Source organism: Syngnathus leptorhynchus, chromosome 1 (assembly GCF_054491065.1).
Source record: "Syngnathus leptorhynchus isolate UIUO chromosome 1, UIUO_Slep, whole genome shotgun sequence".
Lineage (NCBI taxonomy): Eukaryota > Metazoa > Chordata > Actinopteri > Syngnathiformes > Syngnathidae > Syngnathus > Syngnathus leptorhynchus.
In genome coordinates this window covers 24,720,324-24,737,610 of record NC_141195.1, presented here as the reverse complement: position 1 = coordinate 24,737,610, position 17,287 = coordinate 24,720,324, and the positions used below count along the sequence as shown (strand labels likewise).

General features: G+C 48.1%; 2 protein-coding genes across 8 annotated transcripts in view; one reads left to right on the top strand and one right to left on the bottom strand.

Annotated features, from left to right (window-relative positions):
* tns1a (tensin 1a) overlaps window positions 1–16,963 on the top strand; it is a 33,837-nt gene extending 16,874 nt beyond the window's left edge. For 4 of the 7 annotated variants that reach the window (XM_085905437.1, XM_085905412.1, XM_085905446.1 and 1 more), the window contains 23 exons: window positions 227–310; window positions 1,625–1,737; window positions 1,821–1,881; window positions 1,958–2,033; window positions 2,114–2,243; window positions 2,716–2,781; window positions 2,868–2,993; window positions 7,433–9,085; window positions 9,852–10,006; window positions 10,119–10,203; window positions 11,473–11,529; window positions 11,699–11,725; window positions 11,869–11,950; window positions 12,176–12,702; window positions 12,775–12,861; window positions 12,938–13,066; window positions 13,256–13,351; window positions 13,426–13,638; window positions 13,741–13,767; window positions 13,862–14,030; window positions 14,097–14,165; window positions 14,544–14,573; window positions 14,651–16,963. In XM_085905437.1, the coding sequence (XP_085761563.1) occupies window positions 227–310; window positions 1,625–1,737; window positions 1,821–1,881; window positions 1,958–2,033; window positions 2,114–2,243; window positions 2,716–2,781; window positions 2,868–2,993; window positions 7,433–9,085; window positions 9,852–10,006; window positions 10,119–10,203; window positions 11,473–11,529; window positions 11,699–11,725; window positions 11,869–11,950; window positions 12,176–12,702; window positions 12,775–12,861; window positions 12,938–13,066; window positions 13,256–13,351; window positions 13,426–13,638; window positions 13,741–13,767; window positions 13,862–14,030; window positions 14,097–14,165; window positions 14,544–14,573; window positions 14,651–14,780 (4,192 nt within the window). In that variant the 3' untranslated portion in view covers window positions 14,781–16,963. Of the gene's footprint in view, window positions 1–22; window positions 311–1,624; window positions 1,738–1,820; window positions 1,882–1,957; window positions 2,034–2,113; window positions 2,244–2,715; window positions 2,782–2,867; window positions 2,994–7,432; window positions 9,086–9,608; window positions 9,690–9,851; window positions 10,007–10,118; window positions 10,204–11,472; window positions 11,530–11,698; window positions 11,726–11,868; window positions 11,951–12,175; window positions 12,703–12,774; window positions 12,862–12,937; window positions 13,067–13,255; window positions 13,352–13,425; window positions 13,639–13,740; window positions 13,768–13,861; window positions 14,031–14,096; window positions 14,166–14,543; window positions 14,574–14,650 lie in introns of those variants that run through there. The other 3 variants (XM_085905464.1, XM_085905429.1, XM_085905455.1) reach the window with 3 other exon arrangements.
* LOC147062978 (putative C-type lectin domain family 20 member A) lies at window positions 10,495–11,307 on the bottom strand. Its single transcript, XM_085905474.1, has one exon. It carries the CDS (start codon window positions 11,305–11,307, stop codon window positions 10,495–10,497), a length of 813 nt encoding a protein of 270 aa, XP_085761600.1.
* Window positions 16,964–17,287: the final 324 nt, after the last annotated feature.

Sequence of the window (17,287 nt, the reverse complement as noted above, 5' to 3'; positions counted from 1 at the left end):
TAGATACAAACATCTCGCTGTGTGTGTGTGTGTGTGCATGATTCATGGAGCCATCCCGGCCGCTTTATAGTTGTGCTTCTCTGAGAACAAGCAGCTCGGGAGAGTCATCGTTCTTTAATGCCGCCAGATGTTGTTCAAACTTTTGGAGATACTTTCAAAGCCCGCAGGATAAATCTTCCAAACATTCCGGTGAATGTCAACAATCGGTGTTGGTCTACATTTGCAGCGCCGACCAGGCCCTGGACCGCTTCGCCATGAGGCGTTTTTATGAGGACAAGGCGCTTCCCATGGGCCAGCCCTCGCAGAGAAGGTCAGTTGTTACCTCGCTCCCTGTTTGGAAATGTTCCGCTAGCTTATCGCACGGTACAAAGTATGCACGCTGTGTTTCCAATTTTCCAAGGAGCGCTCCAAATGCGGTTTCTTGGCGTACACAGGAAGAAGGTTTTGTAATTTAGCTGGAATTGGGATAATTGTGTGAAAATGTCACGGCATCCACTGTGCTTGTTTAAGAGATTCCACTCATGCCAAGAGAGCTCCCGAGAGAGCGTCTGTTTTCCACCAGAGTTGATGATGTCATCGAGCATGTTGTGGACTCTTCAGAGGAGGGAGATAAGAAGAAGGTGGCAGAGAATCAACAAAGAAATCGGGGGACTGACTCATCCTCAGCCAAGCTGCTATTTCCCGTTTTAGATAGAATAATCTCTGCCCTCCCTCGCCCGCCTGCTATTATCGTCGGCATTCAAACTGGACTGACCTCACTTGTGGATAAGTGCTTGTACAAAAAAATCCTATCAATAATGTGCTTTTTTTTTTTTCACTCTCCCAAAAAAATGATCCAAAATCCAAAGAAATTGTCAACATTCAAAAATAAAACAAGCCAAATTTCTTTCAAAATTTTGCATCACCTGCATGGCTTCCTTCCTTTCTTTCTTCCTTCCTTCCTTCCTTCCTTCCTTCCTTCCTTCCTTCCTTCCTTCCTTCCTTTCTTTCTTTCTTTCTTTCTTTCTTTCTTTCTTTCTTCCTTCTTTCCTCGCCTGCTTTCTTCCTTCCTTACATCCTTCCTTCCTTCTTGCCTCGCCTCCTTCCTTCCTTCCTTCCTTCCTTCCTTCCTTCCTTCCTTCTTGCCTCGCCTGCTTCCTTCCTTCCTCCCTCACCTGTTTCTATCCCTGCTAACTCCACCATCTGGCCTCCATCAGCGGAGCACGGCATTCGGCCTCCTCACGGTCAAGGTCATGTCGGGTAGCCTCCTCACAATGATGTTTAACAACCAGGCCGCACTAACTCACCAGAAACCCAATTGGCCCCTGAACACAACAACTCACTGTTGCACATAGTGGAAAATAATCTCAGGAAACAGGAGCAGCAGGGGAGAAACACGCTGGCATTTGATTATAGGATTATTTGTTTTGCTAACTTGGAGGGAAGCAGTGTTAGAATGTTACTCAGCACGTCTGCCTCACATTTGAGAGGCTCCGGGTTTCCTTTGTGGAGTTTCCATGTTTACATGCATATTAAGTCACTCGATACCTGTCAGTGGCCCATCTGTGATCCGAATGAGGAAAAGCAGAATAGAACACGGATGGGGGAAAGTGGGCTCATCCCGGTTTTGTTCTTTGCTCTTCAGGTATGTGCGATACTTCAACGGCCTTTTGTCGGGCCACATCAAAATCAACAACAAGCCCCTGTTCCTGCACCACGTCATCATGCACGGAATTCCCAACTTTGAGTCCAAAGGGGGTGAGGATGCGCCCTGCCAATATTTGCTACACTGAGAAGTAATACGAAGCTAAATGTCCCCTCTGGCTTTTTACCCCGCCCAGGCTGTCGTCCATTTCTGAAGATTTACCAAGCGATGCAGCCCGTCTACACGTCGGGAATATAGTACGTAATTAGAAGTACCTCGTCGGTGCCTTGAACGCGTTTGTTCTCACGAGATGATGTGGTTGTTGTTCCACAGCAACGTGCAGGGAGACAGCAACACCAGCATCTGCATCACTATCGAACCGGGCCTCCTGCTAAAGGGCGACATCCTGGTGAGCGATTCCTCCTGGTTGAACCTTCTTTCTGTTTGATCTTTGCGTTGCCACACTTTCTCCGCTCACCTGCCACACAGCTCAAGTGTTACCACAAGCGCTACAGAAACCCCACCAGGGATGTTGTGTTCAGGGTGCAGTTCCACACGTGCGCCATCCACGATCTGGGAGTGGTGTTTGGGAAGAGCGAATTAGATGAGACATTCAAAGGTACTTTTATTTATTTTTATTTTTTTGGGGGTTACGCCGGCTCGTAGTTGTGCGTTGTGCTACCATCTGGTGGTCAATAATAGATACAGCCGAAATAGATTTGGAAATGTACTCATCTTTATTTATAGAACAGCATAAGACTTATTCACTGTATTAAAACAAAAAGAATTCAAGAACGTTAGTGTTACAGTGAACAGATATTTGGGGAACCCATCAGGCACTGAGAAACTCAACTTTTGACTTGACCAAAGCCATGTCTAATTTAAAACGATCTGGCGCCATCTGGTGGCATCAAGCAACTAAGGTCCATTGAAGGGCATGAGGGCAAGAGCTTCAATAGTCAACCTTGTATAATAAAAAAAAAAAAAAAAGCGTTTTGCTGCCACCCAGTGATACCTAGCGATTATTACAAGTCGATGTATACATGGGGGTATATGTTCCATCTTTTAAAGTACTTTCTTTCTCTGTACAGATGACAGATTTCCCGAGTATGGCAAGGTGGAGTTTGTCTTTTCTTACGCTCCACAGAAAATCAAAGGTAGCATGTTTTTTTTCTAACCGCCAATAATTACCGCTCCTAAATATATGAGCCGCCGTCCCCCTTTGACGACATGCGTTCCTCAGGTCTGGGCCATCTGGAGAATGGGCCGAGCGTCTGCGTGGACTACAACACTCAAGATCCTCTGATCCGTTGGGACTCGTACGAGAACTTCACTCATCGTTCTGAGGCCGCCGCGGACGACCAACACGGTACGCGCACAGCACACGTCGTGTGGATGGTCATCTCACCGGCAGCCACATCCACGAGCCGTCTCATTTTTATGGACGTCCTCGGAGAGACGTCGTGGTAATTGCGGCGTTTGGAGAAGGTCAGCGGGAATGGCCCGAATTGCAAATTGCATCCCATCGTAACAGCCAGTCGACAGGAAACCTCTCGTCCTGTAATTTAAGCCTCTCGGCTGTCCAGCGAAGTGGAAGACTTTGTTTTGAACCCGCTCTAAAAATAGTTTGACTCCTAGGATACCATCTGAGAAGTTTATGACGATGTGGGGGTTCCCTGACAATGGCAGAGAATAGATTCAGAGGCACGACATCACTCATCGAGGGGTCGATGAGCGAATCCACGTCGCTTAGGCCTCCTGGCGCCGCGTTTAACACCCACCTTGTCTACGGACTTGAAAGAGCCCAGTACGAAAGAAACGGTGTCTTTCCGAGTCTGCTGGATCCGAATCCTGAAGTGAGCAGCCCCCGGCAGCATGTATATTGTCAGCGCGCCTCGTTAGCGTTCACCTGCGCGTATCGCACGGCATTTGATTTACTCGTTGAGCGCATTGCCGTTTTTACGCAAGCACGTGTGTCAGCGTGACTTTGCTCCGCTAATAACCCCGCCTCCCCCCCCCTCGGCAGCTGTCGACCTCGCTGCCACCGCGAGTCAGAAGGCCCAGAACGGCCAAAAGATTGTTTTTGGAAACAGAAACTCGTTTCAATGCAAACATCTGATTGGTCGAGACAAGAGAACAAATGGTTGGACATGAATGAGCAGCGCTTTGGTTACGTTAGGATGAAGCAGTGGAATTTGCGGGTGAGGTTCAGAAGGCTGGAAGGCCCTTGTTTACAACCCCTCCCCTATTTGGCCGGGCCGAGCCGTGAAAGATGTCTAGAATAGCTGGACAGTGACGGAAAGGGACACGCAGGGGCGAGGCAGAGGCTCACAAGTCACTTGCGAGGACTGATTGAAGGAAAAGGCGTGCGTTTGGAAGTAGGTGAGACTTGAGTCTTTGTTGACGTTAACGCTCGCATTTCACGACATGCCGCTAGTCAGACGTTTACTGTTGATGACGTTTGCCACTGATAATAACACTGCTCAACAGCAAATTTGGATCAGAGATGCTTTACTTTACATGTACGGAAATGTGACAGGTTTCAAAATGTTCAGGTTTTTGAGATATTTTTTTGTGATTTTATTTTAAGTCATTATTATTATTATTATTATTATTTGACTTTATTATTATTATTATTATTATTTGACTTTATTGTTATTATTATTAGTATAACTTGCTGTGCAAGAGAAAAAGAAATCAAATACAGTGCCATTTTGGAATCAGTGCAAAAAATTTACAGGCGTCCCGATCCGATATTGCGATCGAATATGGGTCCGAAATCATCCAGGAAAAACAGTTTGGCTTTATATCGCTCTCCATTACATACAAAGCAGTCCATTCCAGACTCCCCGGTTTCTTCTAACATCCGAAACATCGCCTATATCTACCTGTACTTGACCGAAACTAAATCTACCGAAGCCAACTGAGTCTGCAGAAATGGAGAGCGGTGAACTATTTGAAATGTGCGCTTGTACGTGTCACACGAGAACAAAATGCTTTGAGCCCGGACGTGCCGCTGACAGCGCGGTGAGGCGCCGCAGCAGGTTGCCGACGCAGCGGTCCCGGGTACCCCGCTGTGATGCTCTTCTGCTCTTGAAAGCGGATTATTTTGGAGTCAACCTCGCCGTCCCGGCACGGCGCCGTGTCTTTCACATGACATCACCCTGACTGTCGTTCACGTTAGCTCGAAGGAGCGAGTGACGGACGGGACGCCTGGCAGACGTGGCTCATGTAAAACCAGACGCTGTCAGTCATATGTCACGCTGCAAACGTCTTCAAAAAAAAAGAATTGCGACGTATTATGAGTTGAAGATTTTCTCGTCGGTTATCTGTCAGTCAACGTCGGGCGCCTTGCGCTCGGCATGCAGACTGGCTGTCGTCACGGCGATATCAAAGCAGTGCTGAGATGACATCATCGCGTGTCCCCACATTCCTGCCTGAGCCGGTCAACTGCCGTTCAAGATATGTTGGCTTAGTGAAAGAAAATGGTGGCTTTAACCGGGACGGTAGCCATCTTTGTGTTTTGGACGGACGGAAGCTTCCCCCCCCGCAAAGTGTTCACTTGTAAGCTCATTGAAATTTGAATTCTAGTTAAATGGTTTTTTTTTCCAAGAGCATTCCGAGTTACCGCAAAACAATGGCGACTGATATATTTTTCATTTGTTCCTATTTATGGTTGAATTCACCAAAAGTCACTGTCCAAATATTTCTGGAGCAAAGTGCATGTGCGCACACGACTATCTATGTAGTCCACTTCCCAGCTGGGCTATTGACACAGCAATGGGTGTCCAACTGCTTCTATTTATAACAAACCATTAGCCACATTTGTGAAAATGAGACACCCAAGCTAGCTAGCGCTAGTGAAGTGCGTGGCATTAAAACAAACGTCAATTCTGAAGGCCAACCCAGGAGCATGTGCGGCGCCCGGGTGACTCACCTGATCTAATTTGAGGTTTGCTGCCACTATTTAATGGCGCCCAGGGAAGGTTTTGTGTGTTGGCCACAGTTAATACCCGGCTAGAGTGCCGCCGCAGAGATTTGAGGCACTTTGACATGAATGTGAGTGATAACTGCATGTTTGGTGCCTGGCAGCGCCATTGGATCTTTTGGCAGGGCATGTGTTGGTGTTTCAAAAGGAGTTCTCAGCGCTTTACTTGAAGCCGCGTGACCGGCATTACGGCGTCATCCATCCGTCCATTTTCTACAACTGCGTCTTCTGTTCAGGGTCACGGGGAAGCTGGAGTTGATCCCACTTGATTTAGGAGAGAGAGAGAGAGAGAGAGAGAGAGAGAGAGAGAGAGAGAGAGAGAGAGAGAGAGAGAGAGAGAGAGGTGGCAGACATCTTGGATATTCTCCGGACTTGTAAAGAAATTTGAAATGGAACCACTGAATGTGTTTATAGCTCATATTGATAACATTCAATGACTTGACTTGATGATTGTGAGCCATCGCTTGGATGATTTTTTTAAATGTATTTATTTGCAAGCAAAAATCCAAGATAATTCCAGCAAATTGGATTCAGTGTACAAGCAGCAGATTGTGAACACATCTTAAAGAAAGAGACTTTGAGCTGTTCATTACTCCTAACAGATGACTTTTACTGTCAAACTAAACAAAAATGGACATTTTGTGTATTGAAAAACAATCCAAATTTGCATGCGTAGATGAAGTCATCCTATCGGCGATAGTGTTCAGTCAAACGATAGATATTTGAACACAAACGGTGATGCAGCACATATAGAGAGAAATTGAGTGAGAGTTACAGTTGTGTTGTGAATACGGAAGCTTACTTCCTGGTTCATGGAGGATGACAAATAGGAAATCATGTTAAAAAAAAAAATCCCCTCAAATTGTACAGGTGCAAACCTCGAGATCTTTTTTCCTGTGCCTGGGGTTATTTGGCGCATTGATTTTTTTCATTTTTCTGATTCTGCAATGAACTGCACCAATGTAAAATTGATGGAAAAAAAAAAAAATATGAAGCCATGGACATTCAAGGTGGCTTTGAAGGAAGGGCTCCATCCGTCACCATTTGGGAGTTCTAGCTAGCCACTCCCCTGCTGCTGGGAAGAATCATATGTTGCCGCAGCCCCGCCTCACTGGCGTCAAACACATTTCTAGTGATGGAAGGACACAGAGAGGGGAGCAACAGGAGAACCTTCTCGCTTCAATTATGTGCAAGTAAAAGACTATTTGGTCAAGTTTTTGGGAGAACCAAGGAAAATCACATCTGCAGGTAAGGAGGATTTTTTTGTTTTTGTTTCTTCCATTCCTTGATATAAGAAGCCACTTGTGTTTCTTGCTCCTTCCTGAAAGAACCATCTGTCGCACATACTGGTCAGCTGTTATCGGCGTACTTGTCGTGGCTTTGTGGGGACTACTTGGGAATGTGGATGAGCTTTAAGTGTGAGACTTTGGATTTGAGTAGCGCTTTGAGGTCAGCTGTTCTTTCCACGTGTACGCCACCGCATTGACTTTGCGGGGGCTTCTTTGGACAATACCAGAAGTTCTACCGACAGGCTTCACGGCCGAGCCGAAGGATAGTCGGAGACGGCATTTTGTCGGCGTTGTGTTTGTCGGTCAGTGTCCACCCTGCTTTCCTCAGTGACGCAATGCTAGCCCCGCCTTTAGCCCTGTAAAGTGTCTATTAATAGCGCGTGAGGCCAGTGTTGCTGGTCGCTGGGCTAACGACTCGGGGTTTAAAAAAAGCCTTCCAGAGTTTCCCTGCGCTGGGGTTCTTGACTCCTTGACAAGTTGAGCAGCAGTGAACTAGTTGTAGGTTTAATCTCTCTTTTTTCTTTCTTTCAGATGTCGTTCACAGTCAAGGTCCACTTGACGGAAGCCTGTATGCGCAGGTCCGAAAGAAAAACTCCCTGGAGGGAGGAGCGGTCACCATCAACGGTCTCCCGGTCCACGGAGACCCCTTGAGCGCCCCGGAGAACCCAAACCACCCCCTTCAACCGTCAGAGCAAACTCTTCCCGTTATAGGCCACGCCTCTCTCCCCGCCGTCGACCACACTCTGTCTGTGAGCAGCGACTCGGGAAACTCCACCGCCTCCGTCAAGACAGACCGCACCGAGGAACACAGTCAGTCCCTGCAGGTGGGATCCGGCCAGGGCAACCCGCCGCCCGGCCGCCCGTCCCTCAGCCCCCAGGAGAAGCGAGAACTCGATCAGCTTCTGAGCGGACTCGAGGCGCCTGTTCATCAGCGGCAAGTTTATTTGTCCACTTCCACCAGTCCGGGAGGCGGCGTCCGCCACCTGGTCCCCGCGCAGGTGCACGTCAACGGGGGTCACCCCAGACTAATCGCCGCCCCTTCGGCAGAAGAGCGCGAGACCGATATTCTTGATGACGAGCTTCCCAATAGCCAAGAGGGCAACAGTGTGGAGAGTTTGGGCACACTTTCGTCCTTAGAGGGTCAAGCCACCCCAGGTGACCTCTACTACCAGTCGCAAGCCCCCGTCAGAAGTCAAACCGACGGCCCCTACCTTGAACGAGCCGTTCTCGGCGAGAAGTTGACCGAGATGCCGGTGCGCGGAATACAAACGGTCGCTACCATGCAAGAGCGCAGTGCCTCCGCTTCGCCATCGGGGGGCTATAACAATTTCCAGAATGAAAGCGGAATGTATCGCTCGCAGTCCTTCGGTAACCCGCCGACGAGCAGTCCCGAGTCCAACCCCAAACAAATGCCCAGGGCCCCCGAGAGGAGCACCAGTAGCCGGGACGCCGTTCAGAGGGGACTGAGCGCTTGGCACCAGTACAGCCTCCCCGATGATCCTTTTGGCCCGCCCCTCCAGTCCACGCATAGCTTGCCGCATTTTCCCTCCTCGGCGTCTCAACGGGACATCGAGCAATCCATCGAAGCGCTCAACATGCTCATGCTGGACCTGGACCCCATTAACTCTCACATGTCCAAGTCACACAGCGTCCCCCCTGGGGAACACACCCTCAGTTCATCCCCCGTGCCCTTCTCCCAGACACTCACGAGACCATCGTACCAAGGCGACTCGGCCATCCACGGCTACTCGGGGTCGTTCAACAGTACTTTCCATGCGCCGCCACGCGCCACCGGGAGAACGTTTGCTAACCAGAGCCCCCTTTTGGAGTCTCCGGTACACTCCCCTCAAAGGCCCAGCCCCGCTTTGCAAAATCAAAACAACACCCCGACGCACACGCCCGAGCCCTACGCGCACACACGTCCAGCACAGCAGCAGTTCCCCTCAGATCCAAACGTCCACCCGCCGTTCAAAGCCGTCAACTCGTACACGGCGGGCACCACGGCGTCTCAGTCTCCGGACCTACAGGGCTCATCTCCCTATCCGGGCTGCAGCGAGTCGTCCTCCCCGCTTCCCGCTCTCACCCCTCAACCTAAGGACACCTCCTCTTCCTCTCTGGCTCGAGAGCAGGATGCCGAGGAGGGGGAGTTGAACCTGGAGGGCCTGGTAGCTCACCGCATTGCCGGTAAGGCCAAACTGTAACGTCATCGCCGGCCGCAGCGATACGTCTTAAATGTCTCACTGGAGTCAGAGTTTAATCTGTAAAGTTCCAACTCGAGCTCCCCACCTGGGACTACGAGCAGCACGCGGCGGAGCAGATTATAGCAGATCCGGTTACAACGAGACGTACACGTATAATTAGCGCCGCGGCTAAAATGAAAATCAAAAATCAAGCCTGTGAGTGCGAGGTAATAATAGCCGAGTGGTTTTGGAGGTCCCACTTTGCATGAGTTCATGTTAAGGTAATCCGAATGGAAGCTCAACGCTGCCTCCTGGTGGATTGAAGTTGCACATACACCTTCTTGTAAATCTTGTTTCGCTCATTCCAGTTGAACATTTCCTTTTCAGTGAGTTGCTTTCTTTTTTTAAATTCTGTTTCTGTTGAATGGACAAGCCCTTCCCACCATTGCTTCTTCCTCTGCACGTTTTCTCACCTTGTTCCTCCTCTACCTTCCTTTCTATCTATCCACCACTCCCCCCGGCATCAGAGTACAACGCTCGTATCCAAGGCATCAGCGAAAGCATAACACCGCAACAATCTGACCGCCATCGCTCCTATTCCTTCTCTGGTTTGTCCACCGCCACTCACGTTTAGTTGCTTCCATTTTTTTTTTTTTCTCTCACACCTCATTTGATGAACATTTCTGACATTGCTTCCAAATTGTTTTTATGATCAGCGGTTCTTGTTGGCCACCTTATTTAATGTTGTGTACCGGGCGGGGGGGTTCCAGGGGTGCGCTCCAGGGGAATGACCCCGGAAGTCAGCCAAGGTACGGGTCGGCGTCGGACCACCAGTGAGGGTCAGTACCATAGTGGCCATGACAACAGGCCGGCAACAGATTTCGGCAACACTCTGCCCCACAATGCAGGAGAAAGACCCAGAGAGGTAAGGTACATTGAGCAATTTCAAAGCTCAGCCGACAAAAATCAGTCAAGATTGTTCAGTATGTATTTTTTTCCCCCCCCCCGATTTCATTTGCTTGACTCTTTTCTATCAGGGCATCGTGCACAGCTACCTGGAAGCATTTGAGGACAACGATATTGATAGGCTTGTCGGCAAAGCTCCTGCTTTGGGAGGCTATGGTGAGAATTACCCCCAGACATTCCCCCCCCCCTCTCTCTCTCTCTCTCTCTCTCTCTCTCTCTCTCTCTCTCTCTCTCTCTCTCTCTCCCTCACTTGCTATCTTTCTTTCTCTTATTGCAAAAAAAATCATTCAGAGAAAAAGACAAGCAGCAAAGACATTCGTCTTGCAGCACTTTTATTAAAAGCCAATTTGACATATTTCAAACATAGACACACAATAACAGTCAAACAGGTCCAAGGTACATAACGTATAATTAGCCTCTAGCTACTTACTTACTTAGTCAGCAATTTTAGTAGCAAACAAAATAAAGCTTCTGCTCACAGTCGCGAGCCTCCCACACTGATTCTTCCCCCAAATGACTTTCCCCCAAGCTAATCCCGACTAGCGTGTTATTGGTCCCCAAAATTTCACTGGCGCTTAGCCTCCATCCCGTCACCTTGAAGCTGCCGCACTTGTGTCTTGCTGCTGGACATGAAGGTCTGCCGTGCTCATTCCAGGCCTCGTAGGTCAAGTTCTCCTTGTCCACCCAGCGCCAGCCCACCGGGAAGAAATACAGACCCAGCCAGACGTGCTCGGTCCAGAGATTCTTCTCCAGCTGTTTCTGGATCAATAGCATCTCTGTGTGTGATGTCACGCTGGCCAAGTCGCTATGGCGCTCCCTGCAGTGACCCAAAGCTTCCTCCCAGCTGGCTTTCTCCCTTACCACAATGGCACGGAAGCAAAAAAAGGGATTGCGTGCGTCTCGGTTTGCGTCGTGAATCCAAGAGTTGATCATCAAGCCGGCGTCTTCCGTTGGCAGGCCGCCGGGCTGCCCGCTTCCCCAGAGAATGGCCGACGCCGCGCCGCCCCCCGACCACATCCATTCGTCTCTATCATTCCTCAGCAGTCCGATCCAGAAGCTAAACACGTCCCCGCCGATTTCACGTAGTTTCCCGATTTCTTGGCGGTTCACAACCGGAGCCAGATCTGTGTGAAACTCACGGCAGTAACTCTGAGCGTCGTTCCATGTCATGCTCTCGTTCACGTAGACGTATTTTCCCAGAGTGGCGGAGCACGCCAGGAGGAGCAAGATGGAGGCGCGTACTTGCACCCTCGCGCTCATCTTCTCAGTAGATGAGCTTTCCAGAGGCTGAACAGTTTTGTTTACCCTCACGGGATTTGCATCCATTTGTGATTATGTAAAAGGAACAAGAAATAAGACACACACAGCAGATACTTGAGTTCAAGTACACTGACCTGTAACTTTGCTCTTTCTGTCTCTCTGCAGCTCGTTCGCCAGCAGGCTGGATGCCAGCAGGAGGAATGAATCAAAAATGTGCAGCAGGTAAGGCAAAGTTGGACATGGGTCAAATTATGCATCTCTGCTGCCCTCTGGTGTTTAACATAGTTACTGCGTCTCCTTAGCTAATGAGCTTTTTTTTTTATTATTCCTTGCTTTTGTGCATCGACTTCCATTTTCAAAATGGTTCCTTGTGTTCCTTTCCCCTGATCAGACTCTGCTTCCAGTCACGGAGAACAAGGTAAAGTTTTTTTTTTTTTTTTTTCCCAGTTTTTCTTCTTAGAATGTGATTTGTGTCTTGTGCAAGACTATTAATCAATCAAATTGTTCTTTTTTTTTCATTAATTTTTTTACACGAATGAATATACTTTTCCTCCATTGCAGAGAATCGTGGTTTTGTGGAATTTAGAGCACAACAATTCAGCGCTCCGCTCACCTCCGGCAGTCCTGTCCACAGCCCCGACGGGTGCGTATCGACGTTCGACTTCAAACTGAGAAAGTAGCGGAAAAGCGAATTGCTATATGTCCACAAGCCTCTGATTTGAAAACATCATCAAGTCTTCCTGAGCGATGAATTATTCAAATCTGGCCACAAATACACACAACCAATTCATTCTTCGATTCATATATTGAATCAATAGATGGGGATGACTTGCGGTGTTTATTTTTGTTTGTTTTTCTCCATCAAAAGGAGATATGGCTCACCGGACCACAGCCCGGTAACATTTTACCCGCACACGCACGCCTCCCCTGACGGATCCCAGGTCAACATCATGGGGCTCCACACCGTCCCCGGCAGCCCCAACACCCTCCACCGCACGGTGGCTACCAACACCCCCCCGAGCCCCGCCCTCCAAAGACGCCTGGGCCAAGCCAGTCCCGCCACGGTCAGACGCACCCCTCCAGCCGGCGGCAGCATCCCGTCCAGTCCCTTGATTGGTCGAAACCCCAAAACGAGCGGTTCAAGCGTGCCGCCCGCCAGTCCCCTGATAGGGCGGCGAGCCGCGGCGGGGGGCCACGGTACCCCGGATGAGTTGGGGGCCACGTCTCGTCAAGCTCAACCGCCATCCACGCCCGCCTTCCCCGTCTCCCCCCAGCTGCCGGTGAAGAGGCACGCCAGTAGCGGGGACGCAGACAGGACGGACGGCAAGAACCTAGCGGCCGAGGCCGGGTCCGACTTGAGCGGGACTTACCCGGACACGTCCAAGTCCATCTACGGTGGGTGAGACACAATAACACCAGCTGTTGAGTCCCCGACAACATGCATCATTTCACTGTGTCCAAACCCAGATGGTTATCCGGACATCAAGATGAATGTGAAGTTTGTCCAAGACACGTCCAAGTTCTGGTACAAGCCCGACATCTCCCGAGAGCAAGGTGACAGCCGGAGTTCTGCGCGCACCTCCCGTCGGTGCCGTGTCGCAGACTTGACTCTCGTTTTTTTTCTTTTCAGCCATTAACGTGCTGAAGGACCGGGAGCCCGGCGCCTTCGTCATCAGGGACAGCCACTCCTTCCGCGGGGCTTATGGTCTTGCCTTGAAGGTGGCCTGCCCACCACCGACGGTACAACAAAGCAAAAAAGGTACAATCTGGCTTCCTGAATCAATGAACAAATAAATGAAGAAATAAACACAAATAAATGAACAAATCATCATTGATATAATTCGTTGGAATAAAATGAATGAATGAATTCTCAATGAAATCATTTCAAAGGAATGAATCAATCAATCAATAGAATGCGGCTAATCTACATGCCGTCTTGTCCATCTAGCTGCTGATCTGACCACCGAGCTGGTGAGACATTTCCTGATTGAGACAAGCCCCAAAGGTGTCCGCCTGAAGGGTTGTCCCAATGAGCCTTACTTCGGTGAGTGCAGCCGTAGCGACTCGAGCGTCTCGCCGCCGCGCCGCGGACCCGACTCACACACGCTTCCGCCCCAGGTTGTCTCTCGGCGCTGGTTTACCAACACTCCATGACCCCTTTGGCGCTGCCCTGCAAGCTCATGATCCCCACCAAAGGTAAAATGGCACTCACAAAGAATCTGCACGCCATGCTTCAAGTGTGCCGCCGGCCTTGTCCAGATCCAAACGAAGAAGCGCTGGAGCTGGCCACACCCACCGACCCAGTGGTGGAGCTTTTGAAACAAGGAACAGGTAACCGCCTCCCTCCTTCCTGCTAGAAGTAGAATGAGGGAAGATGGCGCTCCATCGATATGGTCGTCCACTTTGCCTCACAGTGTCACCTCTACTTTACAGTTCAGAAGGTTCCGGAGGAGTCTCACGGTAATTAGCGCAGCGCCGCTTCCAATTTTTGCTGCTAGCGCCTGTTGCACGGCATCAGATAGCTGACGGTGAGCTGGGCTTTTTTGGCTTCCAGCGTCCAACGTGCTCTACATCAACTCTGTGGACATGGAGTCCTTGACCGGCCCTCAAGCCATCGCCAAGGCCATCGGTCAGACGCTGGCGACCGATCCTCTGCCCGCCGCTACCGTCGTCCACTGTAAAGTGTCCTCGCAGGGGATCATGCTCACAGACAGTCACAGGAAGTAAGTGCGGGAAGTCGGCAAACATTGGCAAAAAATCCAAAAGCCAACGTCTTTACCTTTCTGCAGGATTTTCTTCAGACGGCATTATCCACTAAGCACCATAACCTACTGTGACGTGGACCCACAGGACAGAAGGTATGACGTCAATCGAATTTTTGTAGATTGCAATTCAGAAAATTGGATTTATCACCACGGGAAAAATAGGCTACTTGTTTTACAACAAATAGTTACTAGATAAATGAAGTAAAAGAAATAATATAAATAAATACATGTAAATTAATTTATATATATATATATTATGATAATCATCAAGAATCATCACAAGTCTTATATGTAATGATAAAAACCAAATCTAAAAAAAAAAGAATCTAAATGTCAAGATTAATATTTGTTAAAAGTCCATTTTTCGATTTTTGAGCGTTAGCCAGTAGCTAGAGCGTGAGGCTCATTTGCTAACTCACTATTTCCCAATGACATAGAGTCACTTTGTCATTCAGTCATTTCTTTGCACAGGTGGGGCCAAGAGAGCGGCTGCTCACTAAAGTAAGTATTGTCAGCATTCTCGTGACCGCTGTCCATTTTGTGCGCAAGCAAAAACGCAGACGCATCTTTTCTCTCAGGCTTTTCGGCTTCGTGGCGAGGAAACAAGGAAGCACAACAGACAATGTCAGCCACCTGTTTGCCGAGCTGGACCCCGATCAGCCGGCGTCGGCTATCGTCAGCTTCGTCTCGAAAATGATGAGGCGGTGAAACACACGGCCGGATGGCGGCCATTTTGAGAATCCATCATTTTGCTGTCTTTTTGTCTCTGGGATTCGACGATCTCCTCTTGGTTTTTTTTATTTAATTAATTTATATATCTGTACTTTCTGCCTTTCTGGTTTGGCGTGTTGGAAGCGTCTTTTTTTTTTTTTTTTTTTCGCGAGAGGTTTTAATGAACTTGTGCGAGGATGTGCCAACGTGGGCGTGCAAATGTGACAAAAAGGCCGCTTGACTGAAACGCGGACACGAAAGCGAATGAAACCGGGAAGTTGGGTGCGAAGATACGCGAGGCTCGGATGTTTCAGGGTGTTTTCACGTTTTTCGCGATTGATTTACCAAAGGTAGACGCAATACAAGCGCGAGAATGACGTAGCGATGAAGCCATTCTTATTCTTTCCGTCTTTAAAAGATGTACCGATGGACACACACAAAAAAAAAGGAAAGAAGTCGTTTCTTCTTGACATTGTCTTCAGGAAAAAAAAAAAAAAAAATGTTGGCCTTGATGGCTTTTGGCAAAATATTGTCTGAAGACCTTATGCATGTTAGCTTGACCTTTAAGCTCGGTTCTTCTACCTTCCACGCGTCCTTGTGGAGCTCTTTGCGTGAACTTTTCTGGTTCTGCTGTGTGTTTGAAAGGGCTCTTCGGCGACTGATCTAAACTGCACATTGCGGACCAGAACCCCCCCCCCAAAAAAAAAAGAAAAACGGCACACACATCAAGTTCCGTGCATTTTCACCGACCAGCCCTTTTCCGTGCAAGACGCTTCACTGGTGACTTTGACAGATTGTCCACAGGGTAGGACGCTCGTCACGGAAAGCCCCTCCAGGACGCCGAACCCGGACCTATGCACTGTTCCCCCTGCATGCTCTTTCTCCTTCGAGGCGGCGAAAAAAAAATTCAAAGCCCTCGTAGACATGGAGGCCATGTGACTCGTGGAAAAACCGCATGAAGTAGAATTTTTTTTTTTGCTCATGCCCTCAAGGAAATATAGACAACCCATTTTTGAAGTAGTCAAACGATGGTGATCCGCTCGCTATATTTTGATTTTGAATGGTCGGCCCGATGGACTCGTCTCCCTTTCGTTCCCCACTGTGCTGTCACAAAACACCTTTTGGATCTTTTTAGAGGAGAAAAATCACAATGGGAGGATTCACACTGCGCAGTTGCACACGCGCGAGCATCTACAATGAGAGGATAGCTTACATATGTACATAGATGAACTACTTTGAAAGGTGACTTAGCGAAAAGTATTTATTTTTGTTGCTTTGGTCCCTCATGAGTACTCATTATGCATATATTGTACAGTCTAGATAAAGAAATGGGTTCAGGAAAAAAAAAATCTACTTATTTTGGCTAATGATTTCAAAATCTGCGGATTTTGAAATGTTTGAATATATGGTGTACATTTCTTTGTACGTGTATTTGTTTCGGCGCGTCTCGTTTGTCATCTTGGCAAAAAGAAAAAAAGCCGTGTAGCGGACTTGCATGGACCGAACGAGTTTGCTGACGGGAAAACAATTTAGAACAGATTGTAGTTGATAGAATATTACAGATTTAAAAAAAAAAAAAAAAAAAAAAAAGGTGTGCAAGGGAAAAGAGGCCAAGCTCAAATGCAATACAAAAACTGTGTGCCCATGACAGTTATGATTTTTGCCAAAGAGTCACACGAGCTGCTTTTTTTTGTCTTGCTTCCATTTGACATGCAAAATATTACACAGGGAGCTTTACGTTTATGCACTGAGACATTTCTTGACGTCTTCTTTTGAACATATGCCCGGAGGGGAGAAGAAAAAAAAAAAAAAAGATGCCTGCTGCGTACCTGAAGCACTTAACTTGACAGAGCAGCAGAGAAGCAACATGCAAAATGCTCTTTCTTCCAAGGCTTCATCATCAGACCACTCATTTATTTTTTTTTCCCTCCCAGACAGACATCTTGTTCCATTGTGTTCTAATGAAGCAGTTGGCTCCTATCCAACAAAGCATTTTTTTTATAAAAGTCCTAGAAAGCGTCCATAAAGTCATTTCAGCTGTATTAATGTGAAAAAAGACACTCGGATTGTGTTTGCGCTTATCATCTTCATTTTTTTTTTTGGGGTCATTACGGCTTACCTAAAGGAGGATTATAAAAACAACAACAACAAAAACATTAAAGCAATACAAGTCTGTTCCATGTCTGTATATGCATGTGTGTCGTTATTTGTTTTGGTCTCCAATTGGGGGCGCCACGTCGGCGCACAGGGCTCGATGGACACCTGCTGCAAATCAATTACTCACTCAGCAGCACTGGAAAGACTTGCAGCTGATGTCTTGCTACTTTCCAGACGTGCAAAAATCAACGCTGACAGTCTCAAACATTCACCCAAATACAATTTCTGGGTCAAATTTAACCCGTTCTTAAATTTCTATGGAATTAAAAACAAAAAGTCAAAATACAGTGGATGTTTTTTCTGTGCTTGTAAAAAAAAAAAATCATCTCAAATCATATTAAGTTAAA

Bases quoted from the DNA above. Each gene is read 5' to 3' on its own strand.
- LOC147062978 (XM_085905474.1), bottom strand. From the start codon at position 11,307: ATGAGCGCGAGGGTGCAAGTACGCGCCTCCATCTTGCTCCTCCTGGCG.